Source organism: Myotis lucifugus, unplaced genomic scaffold, assembly GCF_000147115.1.
Source record: "Myotis lucifugus unplaced genomic scaffold, Myoluc2.0 scaffold_537, whole genome shotgun sequence".
Classification (NCBI taxonomy): Eukaryota; Metazoa; Chordata; class Mammalia; order Chiroptera; family Vespertilionidae; genus Myotis; species Myotis lucifugus.
In genome coordinates this window covers 123,493-142,669 of record NW_005871585.1, presented here as the reverse complement: position 1 = coordinate 142,669, position 19,177 = coordinate 123,493, and the positions used below count along the sequence as shown (strand labels likewise).

The 19,177-nt window shown below is 44.8% G+C and overlaps 1 protein-coding gene across 1 annotated transcript in view; it reads right to left on the bottom strand.

Moving 5' to 3' along the window:
* METTL24 (methyltransferase like 24) overlaps nucleotides 1-19,177 on the bottom strand; it is a 77,298-nt gene that overhangs the window by 31,105 nt on the left and 27,016 nt on the right. The window contains 3 exon segments of the mRNA XM_006104031.3: nucleotides 573-801; nucleotides 7,949-8,088; nucleotides 15,035-15,133. Of these exon segments, the coding sequence (XP_006104093.1) occupies nucleotides 573-801; nucleotides 7,949-8,088; nucleotides 15,035-15,133 (468 nt within the window).

The following is a 19,177-nucleotide window of genomic DNA, read 5'->3' as shown; positions in this document are numbered from 1 at the left end:
GCTAACAAATAGTTTCCTCTGTCTGAAAATTTTAAATCAATTGCCCATCGGAAATGGTATGCTGGAGCCTATGCTAGGAGTAGGTTTCTTAGTCGCCCTGTCCAGTCTTAGCCAAAACCTTACTTAGCCCTACTCAACAGCAACTAAATTTCTCAAATCAATATAAATATTTCTACATTTGTCAAAACCTTAGGTCTACAGAGTTCTCTATAAATAATGACGGATAATGAGTAAGGTTAAAGCTGGCCCTTCTAGTTACAAAATAGTCATGGGGATATAAAGTACAGCATTGGGAATATAGTCAATAATATTGTAATAACTATGTATGGTGCTAAGTGGGTACTGGAAATATTGGTGGGATCACACTTTGTGAAGAATATAATTGTCTAACCCCAATGCTGTATACCTGAAATAATACAAAATAATATTGAATGTAAAATGTAATTCAAAAATAATTTTTTTAAACTGGACCTTCAACTATCCAATTCTTGGTTTGTATTAAAAAAAAATACACACAGTTTATGAGTTTGTTCACTTTACCTGATTATGAAATCAAATGAAAAAATTCTCACCTTGTGATGCCCAAATTCATTCAAAATGGTCCCCAGTTTTCTGGTGTTGCTATGCGGCTTCAGGGCAGCAACAGCTGGGTGGGGGTCCCGCCAGTCAACGGACAAGCGGTGATACCAGAGGCGCTGATGCTCCAGAATATGAGCCGACTTGACACTAGGATCAAAACGATGCACTTCACATCCGTTGTTGGCCATGCTAACTTCAAACTGGGTATCATCACTTCCCAGCCTGCAGAAAGAGAGGAGAATGGCAATCAACACACAAAAACATGTAATGAAGCAAAAAGTGTTGGGTTGACAAAATGATAGTTCCAAGGCCAATTTTCTTAGTTACATCAAGCCTTTTCCTATTTTAACACGTGGCTAACTGTACACATTCAATAATCCTTCTTTCACAAAGAGCACTACAGCCGGAAGCTTCTGGATAAGGGGAAGGAGGGAAATTACTTGCTAAACAGACACAGATCAGAGAATCACATGTTCAACATGGAGAAGCCTATCAAGTGTTGTTGTTTTTTAAGATGTAAAGCATAGTAGCAATGAAGCAAAGATTACCCAGCTGTCTTAAGAGATTTCCTCAGAACATGTCAAATATATATATAAGCCCCAGGATCAGTTCCCTTAGGGAGAGGTGCATTCTCCTAATGAGGTAATCCGTCTCCATCCCAATGGTCACAGTGCTGTGCGTGCAGTTTGACTTAAGGACAGCAGCTGTTTTCTTGGAAATAGAGTGTACTTGAAAATATCACTGTAAACAAAAGGCAAATGTACGTGGTCCCACTGGGTCTAGTGCTCAAGAAGCAGAGGAGATACCTCACCTAAAATTCACATCAACAGGAGAGAGACATTAGATTTAAGTACCCAGTAGGTGGCACATCGTGTGCAAAATTCATATACTTAAAATTGTTTATTTTACTCAAAAGTATTCCTTATTTAGTGATATAAGGTTCATCACTTTGATTAAAGCATTAATTTGAATGAAAACATTAACTGAGAGAAGATTATTTTTTTAATGGTGACTATGGCTTCTCTGCCCAAAATACTATAATTAGATGTGATTTAAGATGCCAAAAAATACCACAGAGTATCTATAATAAATTGGCCAAACCTGAACCCAGGGCAGAAATACTTCATTCTGTTAGACTCTACTATTTCAGATTATTTCAGGATTTTGAAATATACTAGCTCATTGGATAATAATTATTTACCCCGTTCTAGTTAAGTACAAAATAGTTTTCAGTGCAGAGAGTCTCCACTTAGACATTCTTATACTCTAATTTGCCTTGTCCTCTCCCTTCACTCCCACTACATTGCTCTTTTCTTCACTGATCCATGGCCCTCTGATATTGCTCAGTTACAATTCTCTCTATCCTTTGGCCTAGAGATTCAGCACTCCTCTCACAAAACCTCCCATTCCTTTTACCCAAGAGATCCCGTTTCATATTTTCAACCTCTTGTTGAACCCACACAGTTCAGAATATTGTAATCTCCACTAAGTTTTCCATGATCTAATCTGGTGTGGCAGAATGACTACCTAAGGATAGATGGGATGGACCTGGCACTGTTTTAGGTCCTTGGTTATTCTTTTAAAAATATTCCTGAGAGTACTAAGGTGAGTGTCCTTTATGATCCCCAGGAATCAAAAACTCAGAGCATAAATACATAAAAAGATGCTCAAGATCTTAGTCAATAAAGAGAAACAAATTAAAATTTCAAGGAGATACCACTTCACAGCCACAGCGGCTATAAGGTGACTGCCCTTCTGAAGGCTACAATCAAACGGACCAACAATGATGTGTCCACAATGATGTGGAGAAATTACAACACTCATACATTGCTTGTGGGACTTTAAAATGGTATATATCCAAGAGAAATGAAAGTAAATGTCCACATTAAAACTTACACATGAATTTTCATAGCAATCTATACTAATAAAAGGGTAATATGCTAATTAGACCGGGAGACCTTCTGGACAAAGCCATGGTGGCGGGCCGAGGCAGAGGCAGTTAGGGGCGATCAGGCTGGCAGGGGGACAGTAGGGGGCGAGCAGGCCAGCAGGGGGTGGGGGGGAGGGCAGTTGGGGGCAATCAGGCTGGCAAGGGGGGGCAGTTGGGGGCAAGAAGGCTGGTGGGGGTGGCAGTTGGGGGCAAGCAGGTTGGCAGGCAGAGTCATTAGGGGCGATCAGGCAGGCAGGCAGGTGAGCGGTTAGGAGCCAGTGGTCCCAAGGGGTCCCAGATTGGATAGGGTGCAGGCCGGGCTGAGGGACACCCCCCTATGCATGAATTTTATGCACCGGACCACTAGTATATTCCTAATAGCCAAAAAGAAGAAATAACCCAAATGTCCATCAACTGATGAGTAGCTAAATAAAATACAATATATCCATACAATGGACTATAATTTGGCAATTAAAAGGAATGAACTACTGATACATGTTACAACATTATGTGAAAATATTATACAAGAGGGTAGGCGTAAGGGGGAGAGATCAACCAAAGGACTTGTATGCATGCATATAAGTATAACCAATGGATGCAAACACCAGGGAGGTGAAGGCATGAACATGAGTGGGGTGGGGGGGCAATGGGGGGATAAAGACACATATGTAATATCTTAATCGATAAAGAAAGAAAAAATAAAATTAAAAAAAGAAAGATAGAGAAAAAGAAAATATTATGCAAACTGAAAAAGCCAGTCACAAAAGGCCACATATGCTATGCTTCTATTTATTTGAAATGTCCAGAGTAGGCAAATCTACAGAGACAGAAAGTACATTAGTGGTTGCCTAGGACTATGAGGTGAAAGGGCGGGAAGAGGGTTGGAAAGAAATTGGGAGCAGCTGCTACTGGAATACAAGGCTTTTTTTGAAGGGGGAGTTGGGGGGGGGGGAATAAAAATGTACAAATGACTATAGTGAGAAAAACCACTAAATTGTACATTTTAAGTGAGTAAACTGTGTGGTATGTGGATTATATCTCAACAAAGCTGTTAAAAAAAACTTCAAAAATAAAATCAGAGCAACTGTAGGGAAAGTCTTTAACCCACACCATTGAGGGCAGAAGGGTTGAAAAAGTATGACAATTAGCATTTTTCCCCAAGAGTTTCAAGAGTCCATTTTTCATGCCAGCATGAACCAGAGAATCTGGACAAATGATTATCTATCTTGATATAGATAATTAGGTGATCTATTACATAATTATTGAAATGATTATAATTAGATCTATAAACTGCCAACTACTGGAAGGAAATAGGTTTTCCAAAGCATTAATGACACTAAATAGTGGATAAAAAATATTTTATAAGTATTCATTTTTATTAAATAACATTGCATAAAAATGTCAACTTTTTTTTACATATATTCTCAACAGAGATGATCTCACCCTTAAGGGGGCAAAAATTGATTCTTGGGGCCCAAAACATCTTCCTCTTTTTACATATAAAACACAGATATACATATAATATATTATTATATATTATATAATACTAGAGGCCCAGTGCACAAAATTTGTTCGGGGGGGGAGGGGGGAGGGTGTCCCTCAGCCTGCCTGCACCCTCTCACAATCCGGGACCCCTCGGGTAGGGTCCCTAGGCCTGGCCGGTGATCAGGGCCTATCTGGACTTTCCTTTCCCTGGCTGCCAGCAGCTGGCCCTGCCCCCACCCCTGCCGCTGCCACTGCTTGCCATCTGTGCAGTGCTGCCCCCCCTTCCCCGCCACTGGTCGCCTCCCTCTGAGGGCGATAGGCATGGGTGCCATTGCTTGGCTGGCCTGGGGCTCCCTCTGTGGGGCGATCGCTGGCTGGACCCACACACCTGCCACAGCACCACCGGCCAGGTAGCCTGGGCCTCCCTCTTTGGAGCCCCAGGATCGATCACCCAGCAGAGTGAGGGCCCCGCCCACCTGCCTGGGGCTCCGCGATGGGGTGGCCTGGGGCCTCCCTCTGCAGGGTGATCGTGGAGCGATAGCAGAGGCCCCCAACCAATCACATCACACCTGCTTGGCTGGCCTGGCTCCAGTGCGTGTCATAGCGTGGTCATCCGGAAGGTGGTCCTGATGGCCATTCTGCTATTTGGTCATTCAGTCGATTTGCATATTATTATTATAGATATTATATATATATATGTAAACAGATTATAATAAACCTATGATATTAAAAATTTCATGGGGTGATAATTATTTAAGAAGTTTCCTTGTGTCCACGGCTTTCTGATTCCTCATTCGTACACGCTGTGAGCTCCTGTGTTAATTACACGAGTATAAGATGAACATGTCTGGCTCTGGAGATCAGTCATTGCTCTTGACGTGCTCATGGCAACCGAAGTCCCAGATTTTCTGTATAAAATATTGCTCTTGTTGCTTAACCGTGTGTCATCTATCAAATCTTCTTCTGTCTAATGCTGAGAATTGTCTTAAAACCAAATTAATATCTTCAACCCCCTCTCCCAAAGAACTAAAGAAAAGATGAAAAACATTTGTCTGTATATGATCCCATCTCAAGTTTTCACTTCCACTCACACTCCTACCCCTGAAATTCAATCTTTCACATGAAGGATGAAATAGGTGATTTTCCTCAGTTCACTCTCGCTACCTCCCTCAGCCCCCAGCCCCCCCACCAGCTCCCACCATCACCCTCCACCCTACACACAGGAAGACTTGCAGGGCTGACACGTCCCAAGTTCTACGGGAGATGATATTATCATTTGAACCCACAGCCTCTCATTTATCAGTTCCCTTCTCCATAACATAATGTTCCTTGTCAGTGCTTTTCCTGTCTTAATTGGTCTATTCTACCCATTTCAAAACTGAAAAGGATCTGACTTTAGTTTTCAACTGACCTTCATACAGAGTACACTTTCCCAGAAAAAAAAAAAGTCCTTTATGTAAAATAAAAAGCTTTGGTTCCTAGTAAAGAAACTTCAGAGAAAGGTGGAGATGATACCTGCTCCAGTTCTTGGGGTTGGGGAAAAGGTAGGAAACAGACCAAGAGGCAGGGCAGTCAGCCTGTGTCCTCTGATGCTCAGGTCCTCAGATCCCTTCCTTCCTCACTCAGGAAGGTAACCCTCAGTTGCAGCTGCACCCATCGTCCTCCGTTAGGATGGAAATGACTGGCACAGCAGTGGCACGGTGTTGCTGCTGCCATGGCCCTGGGGCTTGGAGTACACGCTGCCTGGATGTAGGGGCCATATGACCCACCTGCCCTCCCCACCTATCTCACAACTGTCCCAACACTCCCAATGCGGGGAACCCAGGCACCTCATCTCAGGAGCACCACTCTGAGCTGGGTTTCTTTCTTCCTTCAGCATCAATTGAGATGCTGTCAGCTGCTACTTATCCGTCCCCCGAGCAAGCGATTCACCTGAGAAAGGGGATGCTTGCCTGGACCCTCAGTCCTGTAACTGTGTGATCAGCATCTATACATCCACAATCCAAAGCATCCTTATTTAGGGCATAAGAAATGATTTCTTTAGTTTCCAGTTTTCAATTAAGCATCTTCAGGTTTTGAATCAAATATTGGCCCTCATAATCTATTCATTTCTATTTCCAGGGGAATTCAAATGTTCTTATCTGCTCTTTACAAAGTTGATTTTGAATAGTGAACATTTAAATGAAAGTAAGAAACTACCTTTTTCCATGTAATAATCAGATATCTTACAGCAGAACCATCTTATCTAATGGCACTGAAGTATGGGGAAAGCAAGAAGGAATTTAAAAAATCTCTCCAAAAACAGCTTTTCCAGTTTCATTTTACTCAATTATATGCTTGAAATAAAATTATTCCGGGGTGTAAAATATTAAGCAACATATAAAAAGCAATTTGGAGCAAGAAAATAAGACCAAGCTGAGATCTCTAATTTGCATGTGGTACTATGCAATTATTTTTATGGCCTACTTTCATACATATTTAATATGATATAAAATAAACTCTCCTGTCACAACTTCCCATTCTTCCTACAATCTTGAAGCAGAGCTGCTGGGCTCCCAGCAAAAGAGCTCTAATCCACTGGCTGAGCAATTTATTTCCTAATCCTCAAGCCTCCAAGTTTAAATCACAGCATAGCCAGCTTCCTCCTTAGTCTCCTTACCTCAGCAACCATTTATGTAACAAACACAGGGTGTCCCCCAAAATGTATGCACACTGTAACAGCTGATAGCTGTTAAATGAAAAGGAAATACGTTTAAATAAACACTGCCTTTATCATTGTATTCAAAGTGTGTATACATTTTGGGGGGACACCCTGTATATACTGAGTGCTTGTTCTTATCCAGTTCCACTGATACTCTTCATTCAACCCACAGAAGAATGTTTCTATTATCCTGAAACTCTTATTTGAAACATTTGTGGGGTTTTTTTAAGTCCATGATGACTATAATTAAGAATTCTTGTTTTGGTGAAGTTTTACAAGCGGTGGTCATCCTCCAGGCATCAGCACCTGTGGGTAGGCCTCCCCATCACCCAAATGTCTGCCCCTAAAGCTTACCATCTAGGATTCTGGTGCGCAGCTGTCACTCATAGGCCTGAACGTAAATCTTAGCGGTGTTGAAACCTATTGGCGAGGAACAAGCCTATGACACTTGTTGGGGTCCCCGGAGCTTCCGTGAAGGACCTCGGGTGTCTTGCCTGAGGACCTAACTGCATGGCTTCCACAAAGAGTCTATAGACAGGGTGCTCCAAACAAAAATAACTCTCTCCTGCCTTTTCTGGGCATATACCATTTGTAAGTTCAGGACTGTTTAATGAGTCCTGGTGTATTTGGTGAAATAGTTTCATTGCTTTATGTTCACCCTTTTACAAAAAGCTCTCTAAATCAATTTGTACATTTAGGTCATTTTCAGCCTGAGTAACTGAATATCAATATTTCCCACAGTTTTGACAAAATCTGTGGTTTCATAAGAAGTTCCTTTTCTTTCTTTCTTTCTTTTTTAATGGAAAAAGATGCCCAGATTTACCATTGGTGCAAAACATCCAAGTCCAATCGTGGCCATTTGCCTTGGGCCACTCATCATACTGTGCCTAAAATGTCTCACAGCCTCACTGTTCTTCCTTTTCTCTAGCTGCACTCTTAATATTTTTCTCTCTCTTTACAATAAGGATGCCCTAATTCTCGCTGGAAATCACTGACTTCACCAAGAGGATCATCATTATGCTGAAAACTGAAGTTGCCAACTCACTCCCTGCAGAATGAGAAAGTGGCCCTGACCAATTCGGGTGAACTGCAAGGACCCATAGTTACATCACAGACAGACAGTCTGGACGATGGCAGGAGGCAAAGCAGAGCACCTGCCATACTCTGCACCCATTCATAACTACGTGTCGCTGGAAAGACCTTAGCCGCCTGCAGAAGTGTTTTTGTTCTCTTCTGCTGTAAAATGTACTCACCCTAAAGAGTAGAGACGGCACTGCTTGTTGCGGATTTGATGAGCTAAGCCAAACCTGTCATCAAGACAAACCGACCAGGGCTGCTTAGCAGAGCTGGAGTCTGTAGCCAGGCTGTCGGTACTCACGTGATCACATGCAATCTGTAGGGATTGGAAATCAATGTGAATAATTTAAAGAGTTGGATGATAAATGGCAGGTGGGCACTTACTGCTTCCCTGGGCCCTGAAAAACCATAGCGGGAGAGTTCTGTCCTTCTCCACTGCTAGCTATGCCCTTCCCTGGGGGAACACAAGGCTGCCGTAACATGTTCAGAGGAATTCCTAGTACCAGGTTATGAATAACCTCGTGGAGACTATAGGCAGGTTTGAAGGGACGTTACGAGCTGCTATAGCCGTATGCACAGAGCACACAGGGGAGAGCAAGTCAGGAACAATGACGGCAGGGAGGAGGGGTAAGGAAAGGCTTCACAGAGTTGTGTCAGCCTTGGAGGATGAACAGAAGCTGAGACCACGAGGACATTCCAGACATGGGGAACAGGGCTCCGAAAACACAGAGTCAGTTACCCATAGCGTTCCTACTAGAAGTCGTGAGATACGCCCACAGGCCTGGGTCTCAGGAGGATACAAGATTATTGATTCCTTATCTCAGGCAGATAAGGTGGGGCCACCAGGGTCCAGATAGGTAGCATGTGTTACCGAGGCTAACAGCTGATCAGGGGTCATGGAAAATTAATCCTAGTCCACGCTAAGAGGACAGTTCGCTTTGTAACACACTCTTCTCATGAGCTTCCTCCTGGGGCAGAAGAGCAAGGGCCCCCTCCAGGAAGGAGGCTCTCCCTGAGCTACCCAAAGCACTTCTCTTAACCCACCTGCCAATATTAGATAAGAAAACCAAAGGGAACTGGCATCTAAATCAAGCAGAAGCAAGTCTCTAATTTCAAATGCACATGAAGTAGTAAATATCTTTCTAAGGACTTGTGTTTGAGGCTGACACAGTGTGCACGGCAGGGGCTGCTGGAACCAAAGAAAACAAGACTGGCCAAGGTGTTCACCTTGCTGAGCAAGAGCACTTCCCTTTAATCCCTCAAACTCTCATAGTCATCGCAATGTCCCGAGAATCTCAGGCTCTTGCTGCCTCATCACAGACAGCAGACCACTCCAGATGCAAAAGGTGTTTTGAGGTTCAGTGCTTTGATTCATTGGAAAACAACACAGCAAACAATTTTCCTCTTAAGAAGATCTTGCCAATCCTTTAATTTAACCATTTTTTCAAAATTTTAATCTGAGAGGAGTTTATAATGTGGCACCTATTCAACTAATACAGCATTTCCCTTACTCTTGTAGTTTAGGGGCTGACCTGGTAAAATCACCCTAGCACTATCAGTGAATATGACAGAGTCTTCTGCTAGGATTTGGACATTAGAGGGAAGCTTAACAAGTGAAACAATATAAATATAAATATAAATATAAATATAAATATAAATATAAATATAAATATAAATATAAATATAAATATAAATATAAATATAAATATAAATAAATATGTATATATACTAGAGGCCCAGTGCACGAAATTCATGCACAGTTGAGGGGTCCCTTAGCCTGACCTGCAACGACGCCAACCTCCCTCGCCCCCCAGCCTATGGCCCAAGGCCCCTCCCCTCCCTCCACGAGGCCGGGGCTGCTCCCCTTCCTCTGCACGGCCAGGGCACAGACACTGGGCTCATGTCACCAGGGGCAAGGCGAGCCCAGCATCCCGCGCCCAGGCCTCTGGCCAGAAGCCCCTCCCCTCCCTCTGCGTGGCCAGGGCACAGATGCTGGGCTTGTGTTGCCGGGTGACACCACCAGCGCCCCACCCCAACCACTATGGGCATGGCCATCTTTGTCGTGGAGTGATGGTTAATTTGCATATTACTCTCTTTTTATATATATATGCCTAATATGCAAATTGTCCCCTCTGGAGTTTGACTGGGAGACCAGGAGTTCCATCGCTCACTATGATATGCACTGACTACCAGGGGGCAGTGAGGAATGAAGGAAGTCCCTGTCCAGCAGCTGGCAGCTGGGGAAGGGAGGCCCCAGCTGGCAGCCAGAAGGAAGGTCCCGGCTGGCAACCGGAAGGCCCCAATTGGCCCTGATCACCAGCCAGGCCTAGGGACCCTACCCGTGCATGAATTTTGTGCACCGGGCCTCTAGTATATTTATATTATTTTCCCTCAACCCAGTATCTCTGTCTACAACCACTGTTTAAAGGGGGAAAAATAATAAATGGAATTGAATTTTCTCCCAAGCAACTAGGACACATTTATTAACTGAGTGTGGCAACATATTACTTTGTGTAATTTATTCCTATTATTCTCTCACAGATAAATGGAAACTATGCCTCTGCCTGCCCACCTGCTAGTCTCCACCCACCCACTAACAGAGAAGCTGCTAATCTAATTAGTCAGAGCTGTGTGTTCACTGGGCCTGTTTTTGCTAGTGGGCAAGTTACTGTGCCTTAAACATCAGCACCTCCACGGGCACTCTGTTCATACCCTGCCTCCTGCTGCAGTTAGGGAGGCCAGGGCAGTTGTGTGGGCCCCCAAGGCACACCTGGTCCTCAGAGCTGAGCCACTGGCTCCAGGGCAGCTTCCTGGGGGATGTTTATTAAAGTGCCACGGCGATGCCCATCTGCTGCTGTCCTTGTGTGGACCCCTCCCTGTAAACTGCCATCATAGCAGATTAGGATAGGGATGCTCATTGTTCTTACTCATAATTCCCTCCTAACAGCATGAGAGCCTAAGTCTGGCTTTCCCCACAGTGTTCCTCAAGGTGTGGTCCCCCTACATTCTGATGGACGTGGGAGGTACTTCAAAATGCAGATTCCTGGGTGCCACTCCAGATCTGTCAAATCAGCATCTTTGAGGCTGACGCATGCATCTTCACAAGTTTGCCAGGTGATTATTATGCCAGTGGTCTACTGCACCCTTTGTAACGCCCCATTGAAATGTTCAGCCGGCCTCCCCTGTGCTTTAGCAAATTAAGAGAAGAGGCTACTCTTAGGCCAGAGCTTTCACCTGAAAACAGCAGTCCCAACCCCACCCCTAACAAAGCCAGAGAGGCAGGACCGGCAATCAGCCAGAGGCCTCTAAGAGTCAGGTAAGTATTGAGGGTCAAGATTCAGGGCTTTGGGGTTCAGCTGCTCCTCCTTTGCCAACATTGGAAGTAGAGTTTTATTCTATTAAAAAGGACACTTTAAGCATTTCTCCTTCTTCCACAGACTTCATCTTGCACAGATAGATCCCTATTGGAAAGGCATTCTTTTCCATTCAATCTCTTTGCTAATGTTCCCCCTTTCTCTCCTAGTTCAAAAATAAAACACAGTTCTTCCATTTTAACCATTTAATAACTATCTCATTGATAGACTTTAGCTTTTGAAAACAACTAAAGTAAAATTCAGTTCCTAAAAATTAATTAAATATTGATTTTTCAAACTTCCTGGTTAAGATTTATGGCTAGGGCTTCCATAAACCCTCTTGCAAGCAAATAAGTGAGGGCAGTAACTCCTAGCTAAACTTCAATTCCAGTAATTATGTCCCCCCCACCTCCCTCTCTCTCTTCCCCCCACCTCTTCTAATTCCCCTTATAATTTTTGCCATATAAAAGCAAATTAGGTATAGACAAAGAAAAATAGACTCCAGGGAGAAAAATGTTTTCTAAAATGCTTTTTAGTTATTTAACTTAAAGGAATATAATTTATTTTTATTTTCTGTTGTACTGAAGAAGCTTGAATAGCCTTTCTGCCAATCCACAAGTGGAACCTGGCGAAGGGAGCCCTTAAAATTTGTGGACTTTTGGCAAGAATCACTTCACTGACCAACTGTGTGTTTATGTAATACCACCATTGGGAAAGGCAAAATCTCAAGGAGAGGGTTGTGTTTTTCTTGCTTTTATCCCAATTTGTGTGTGTGTGTGTGTGTGTGTGTACATGTGTGTGTGTAATAGTAAGCATAAAAGCATATAGTTATGAAGTTCTAAAGTCTCTCTCCAGAATCCAGGTTCTAATGTTATTCTCAAAAAAATAGGTAGAAGGGTACATGATTAGATAGATAGATAAATAGATAGATAGATAGATAGATAAGAGTTTAAAACGCATTTTATTTTTTTTAACCAGCAACTGTTGCTTAGATTAATTCTGTGCTGCATGGCATGCTTCCTGGAGGCATATGGTTTGGGGGATGCCATCAAAAGCTAGATCTGGAGCCTTCCCTTAGAACCGAGCTCTGTGTTTGTGATTTAACCATCAGTGTATCATCAACTGCAAAACTCAGAGATGTAACCGTGGTCTTTCACATTAGAAAACAACACCTGATGCGCTGGAGCTTGACGTTCCCTACACTCTACCCACACACCACATCCTCAGGTGCTGCATTCAAAATGCAGGGCCCCAGTCATGCCACCAGAGTCGCCACAATGCAAGAGCAGGAGCTCCATCTCCTCGGAGTCCGGCGCCACCCTGTGCCACGCACAGGGCTCCTGTTCCTCAGCTCCCTTAGCCTGGGGAAGCGTCACCCACCGTTTACCCTGCTGGAGAACACACAGCTCTCCTGCACCCTGCCTGCTTACCAGGGTGAGCGGGCATCTAATTCAGGTTTGGCATCCCAGCCTGTGTCCAGCACAGTGCCAGCCACAAAGCAGGAGCTCAACAAACATCCACTGAATTGAGAAAAGAATAAATCAATGATGAACACACCAAATGCTGGGCCTTGCTGTACAAGTTTGAACACAGATTTGAGGGAAATAATTTTTTTTATTTTAAAAAGCAGCAGAGAGGACGGGGGTGGAATTTGCTTTAGTACCTTCAGAGGTTTAATTTCTTTTCCTTGCCCATTATGACTCACTTCTGCTAACTGGAAATTTTAGGTAAGAGTGACTCTAATATTCTGCCAGTTTTATAAATTTTCATTTTCAAAATGAATATTAAATTAAGCATAGCCCCAAAAGCACCCAAAAAGCTCTGCATTGCATAGAAAGGGGGAGAGAGCCCTGGGTAGCAAAATATTCTATTTAAGCACAAATTAGTGTCATCTCTGATGAGCTCCCACCTGCTGGGCTCCGAATGACCTGGAAGTACATAAAAGCACAGGATTTCATCTGGCTAAAGTGACTCCTGATCACAAAACCATTCTGAGGTCTGGAACTTTATCTTATTCTTTCTGGAGGACAAAAATCCTCCTAATGAGCTTCATCAACCAAAATTCTATTATTGTACTCACCAAGCTGAATAAGCATTGCATGTCCATTTCTCTGCCTTTCCAACTAGTTTGTTAGCCTCTTGAGGCTCGTGTTATATCCCCAGGGCCTAGCACAGTTCCTGGCACATAGTAGATGCTCAAAAAACCCAAAAAAACCACACAATCCTACACTACTCTCAGCACAGTACAAGGTCACAGGACTGAGAGGGACCTTAGAAACAATTTAGTACTCTTCCTTTTCAAGATCAGAACAGTGAGAGACACAGAGAAGCAAAATAAATTGCCCAGGGTCACAACATCAGAGCACATAGTAGCATGCTTTTGTTTTATTCTTTTAGAATTTTTCTCCTCTCAGCCCGTAAGTCATGGGAAAGATCCAAGAGAGGCTTGAGATGACCCTTTCATGCCTCAAGAGCCTCTTCTAAGTAAATACGTCTTTTAGAAGTTACAGAACATTAACCTGCAGTACGTACGAGATGGGATGTAGAGGCTTTCACTTGGTCCATTTTGGGGGGGGGAGCCCATCGTTCTCAAATTCAACTCATAAGTTTCACATCTCTCCCTTTTCTCGGGGGCCTTTAAGGGCTTCTTAAAAGTCACAGTAAAGAAGTCCAGCTTCTTATTCTTCACGTAAAACCAAACCATAAAATTACAATTTCAGTATTTTAATTAAGTCTGTGTGAGGCCACCAAATTCATCTGTAGCAGCAGAATAAGATAAAAACTATGTAAAGCACAGGGACCAATTTATCATCCCCTTCCTCATGATTAATTCAACACGCTTTTACTTCCATGTCTAGGTGACAAATATTAAAATCCCTGATTGACTGCATCCTATGAGAAATGAGACTTTCTTCTACCTCTAAATTAGCCTTCTACGGATCTAGGAATACATTCTCTCCCGTGGATGAAAAATGGGCTTTGCTGCCATGAGGTTTGGGAGGAGGAGTGGAATGCCAAGAGCCAATGGGTTGAAGGGACATCAAAGAACAGGGGTCCCCAGTGCCACCCCAGCAGCCAGTGAGGCTTGCTGAGTGGGCCTGTGCCTCACAGACAGCCTGAGTTGTTAATTTACTAGCACCTCTCAATTCAGGGCGACGTTTCCCCTCCGGCCTCCATTTCCTCTTCTGCCTCTCTCCCCAGGATCAGGCTACTTGAGAATGGAACCTCCTGATTAATGTGTCAAGAATCACAGACTCTCCTTAATGGACGATCTCTCTGCCTGCTCGGGGCACCGACTCAGCCTGCCGAGCTGGGCGGGAGCTGCCACAACGTGTTAAGTCACGAACACAGGCCAGTGCTCGGTAATGATTCAAAGGGCCCCGGAGAACAGAAAGCCTCTGGATTCATAAGCTTCTCCTTGGACTGCCTGCGGGAGTCGCCTCTGCTCTCTGGCCTGGCACGTCCGTCTGCCCAACGTCTATGGCAGAAAAGCAAGCAGGCGGATTCCCCCAGATAGAAAACGAAGCTTGAACCTCCTCCGGATGAGGGTTTTGTCTTGTGACACACTCGACTGCCTACTCACGGGCGCACATCTGTCTCTTCAAGTGGGTTTCCAAAGCCATTTTCTAAAGTGGATCCTTACAACACATCAGGATGAATCATGAAAATGTGTCAGGATGGCGATGCTCCTGGAAGGGAGAGGATGCTGACGGGCACAGAAGGCACCCTTATCTGCCTCTAAGAGAGCGGATACACACAAGCAGCGATGCCCCAGAAACCATGTCCCTCTCAAGTCCCCATCAGGAGTTGTTGGAAACCTCCCCACCCCTCACCGACAAATCCTTCTTCAAAAGGGGCAATCAGCATCTTTTGCATCATCTCCAAACCCCCTTGCGCATGAAACACAACCTGGGTGGTGCTGATATATCTCAGGAACCTCAAGGCTTCTTCATCCAGGGACTGAGCAGGGCCTGCCCAAGGCTGCAGGTCTATGTGCCACCGGGAACCCTGCGAGAGAGAAAACAGAGGTCGGTGTGTAAGGGGGGAGGAGTTTGGGGGTGGGGCGGGAAAGAATTAGAGTATGAGAGGAGGCGACAAGGCTGCTCATCCTTTATGTAAAACCAGCGGCCTGCAAAGCAAGCCCGCCTGCATGCAGGGGGCAGGGAGCTGGTTGAGAGCTGCTGTCATTGAGACCACATCAGTCCCAGGGAGACAAATGAGGCCTGAGAAAGCCTAGCTAGCAGGCTGAGCAGAGATTGCAAAGACGTCCCCCTGGGACGCTGACTCTTCTGATCAAAGCAAACTCCACTTGACCCCATTGGGCTCTCTCAGCGGCAGCTTTGCATTACCCACGCTGATCCCATTCAGAAGAAACACTCCCCTGGTTTCCAAAGCTTAGTGCTTCTGAGATATGTGCCTCCCTATGGGCAAGTTTTGTTGTCTCAGCACCATGATGCCTGAAATCTTGCGTTTTGGCACCTTCCCCTGCACAGGGAGACAGAGGGGGCAGCAGGGAGGCTCGGTGGCGCCACCCAGTGTTCCAGACCTCCTGGCCTCTGGGACCTTGGACATGTGGGCGAGGAGGGCTCACCAGCAGGGCTGGAAGGGTAGCCTTCTAACACTGTGAGGTGGCCCCCACCTTTTAGCAGAGAACAGGTGGAGCTCCTGGAGCAGAGTGGCTAGAAATGAACCCTAAGATCCCTTTAGTAGCGTGGTGGGGTGGATGAAGGGCTGGGGGAAGGCAATGGTCTAGAAGAAACAAAAATGGGGACCCCTCCAGTCAACAGGAAGCAATAGTCATGAGTCCTTGCTAGAGTTCCAAGTTCACCTCCTATGGTTCTTAACACCTGGAAACTTCCTGGAGGCTCACTTCCAGGGGGGGAGTACGGTGTGTGGGAAAGGGCTGGGGGGCTGGAGAGGCTCAGCTGTTGGCAAGGTGCATGTCTAGTGTCAGGAAAGACCTTGGGTGTCTTGGCACAGAGTGCAGAGCACTTGGGATGGTCCCCTCAAATCCCTTTTATGGTGAGGAAGGAGGCAGGGAGGGTTCTGGGGACAAGATAAAGAGACCATCCGTGTATATGCATTGTTCTCCAGTTAGGTACTGTTATGGTCTGAATGTTTGTGCCTTCCCCACCCCCAATTCATCAGTTGAAATCCTAATGCTCAATGCGATGGGGCCTGTGGGATGTGGTTAGGTCATGAGGGTGGAGCCCTCTTGAATGGGATTAGTGCTCTTATAAAAGGGGCCCTACAGAGCCCCCAGCCGCTTCCACCATGTGAGGACACAGCCAGAAGTAGGCAGTACAGCCCTGAACTGAACCGTGGTGGCACGCTGGTCTTGGGCTGCCAGCCTCCAGAACTGTGAGCAATACATTTCTGTTGTACATAAAACCACCCAGACTGTGGCATTTTGTTACGGCAGCCTGAACAGACTAAACAGGTATTATGGCAGGAACTGTCTATCATCCAAAAAAGAAACATCTAAACAGGTTAGGCCTGAGATGCTTTAGTGCAGATGTGGTCTGTTGCTCCTAACCATCTAGGTTGGGGTTAAACTAAAAGCAAGAAGTGGGGGAGCAAGCAGGTTAGTCAGGGTGAAGGCAGGTGTGTGGGCTTGGGGAAGAGGAGTACACTCTGGAGTGAGGGTCTGAGATAAATGCAAATTCTTTGTAAGCGATAAAGGCTTGTTCCAGGTTAGGCATTGCTGACTCGCTGCATGGAGTCCCTGGGGTCCACAGTATGACTGTCCAGACAGGTCTGCTCTGCCTCATAGTGGCTGAGCACCCTGCAGTCCTTAAAGAGCCTTCACCGATTTCCCACTGGCCGACTCTTTCTCAGGAATCCTTAAGGCAAAGCTGGTGTCGTGGGCATGCAACCTGCCTCGTCTTAGAGGCTCATGCTTGGCTTCAAGCGCTGCTGACACCCGCTTGAAATTCTTAATTTTTGAACAAGGGGCCTGCATTTTCATTTTGCACTAGGCCCTGCAAACTATGTACTCAGTTTGCCCTGAGGGGCACCTTTTCTAGAAAAACAGCATTTTCTTATAGCTGTGCTTGTTCAGAGAGAGTCTGAGAACATTAGCTCATACATCTTCCTAGTTAATGTCTTCTATCCCACCTATTTTTTTTCTTCTGATTTGTTTTTATTGGGATATAGGGGATGGGCCAGGAAATTCCACCCCCAGCCCCCATTTCTCCTTTTCCTTTTCTGAATTAGATGTTGATTATCATTTGGTCAAAGCACACCAGCCACTAGCCAACACCAATGTGAATAAAACCTCGACTCCCCCAGGAGATGCTCACAGTCTGGTGGGGGAGGTGAATATGTACAAAATGACTTTGATAGGGGAATGCTGAAACGCTTGGGAGAGCTATTCTTTGCAGGAAACTATTTAATTATGAAATCATAAATGATAAGCACATTTAAATACACATGCCTCCTAGTTTTGCTTGGTCACATTCTTTTTGCATAGAATGACAAAGAGTGACTTCCCAGGTTGCCACTGCTGTCCGCACAGCAGCCCAACGCCCTGGGGCCAGCCTGGTGAGGCCTGGGGTTTAAAGATTCCCATGCATTGTTGTGGGCCTGCTCCCAAGTGCCCCTTGGCCCCGGAGCCTCTTGGTGACAATGATAAAGTTAGTTCACCCATTATGGTTTTCCTCTAAATCAGGGTTTAGACTTTTGCAGGCCGTACAGTTTCTGTTGCAACTCCTCATCTCCGGTTGTAGCTCAAAAGCAGCCTTAGTAAGTCAACAAGTACTCATGGCTGTTTCCAATAAACTCCATTTACAGAAACGGGCAGCAGGCTGGACTTGGCCCACAGGCTGTCGTTTTCTGACCCCTGCTCTATTTGATTATAATTTGGAGGTAGAGTGGTCTAGAAGAGAGTGTTTCCATTTTGAAATAAGGCAAAAGAGACAGATTAATTGAGAAGAACGTAATAGATTCTTTACAAAGGTGCAGGCAGGATTTAAGGACACCAAGAAGGAACAATGCAATATTTGTGGCAGGTAGCAACAGAGAACCCTTATAAACCATAAGAGCAAGGAGCGGGAGGAATTTTGGGAACCCAGAGAGGGAAACTATATGGAGAAGGCACTTAACAGAGGAAAATAGAGGAACATAGCCAATCCTATCACATCCAATCCTATTACATACCCACCCCAACTGTCAAACCCAACAGGAAGGCAGAGAAGAGGAAGGCTGGAGTTGGTCTACACGGGTCAGTCTCCAGGGTGCAGAACAGGAAGAGCAGGGTAACAGAGTGGACCTTGAGGGGTCAATGGAAGTTCTCCTGCACAGCATCCTATGGTGAACCAATATGGTGAACCTATGGAGCTACCGCGAGGATTCACAAATAGTATCCTTCTTGCAATCTGATATTTCTCATTTCCAACTGAGTGCTGGCCACGACACTGTAGCTGGAACAGTGAATAACTTAAGTTGGAAGATCTCAGGTGGGAATATAATGGAAACACACAGCAAAGAGATGCCCTCGGAACTTTCTGCCTTACTGCTTTGGTTGAGCTATTTAAAAAACATTTCACATAATGTTCTTATTGGAATCAGTCTGACAGTAATTTGTGATTATTTCCCCCAAGAAAACCACTAGCTTTTACCATCTCTTTCAATTATCATCTGTCTTAATTCTTAGCACACACATCAATATTTGTCCTTCAAAAAAAATCCCACAAACAAAATTTTCTGAGCATCTTAAAACATCAATGGCCCGTGTTTAATAGAACAAGACAAAAAATACTTTTCTTTTAAAAATTTTATCTTTATGATTTTGTTAGAGTAGGCAGTTTGACAGGCATGAACAGAACAGGAAAAATAGGCCAGGTACAGAATATCACCTGGGCAGAAAGTCTCAGGTGCCTAGCAATGGGCAAAACTGTAAAAACAAGTATTAATAGTCTAGGACCTTAATCACAGGATATAACCTTTCCTCCCCTAGCATGTCGCTGGTCATGTGGCTTAGACCCCCTGACCCTTCATATCACTAGTCATTCTGTTTAGACCCCTTTACAGGAGAAACAAGGGGGCTAGGGA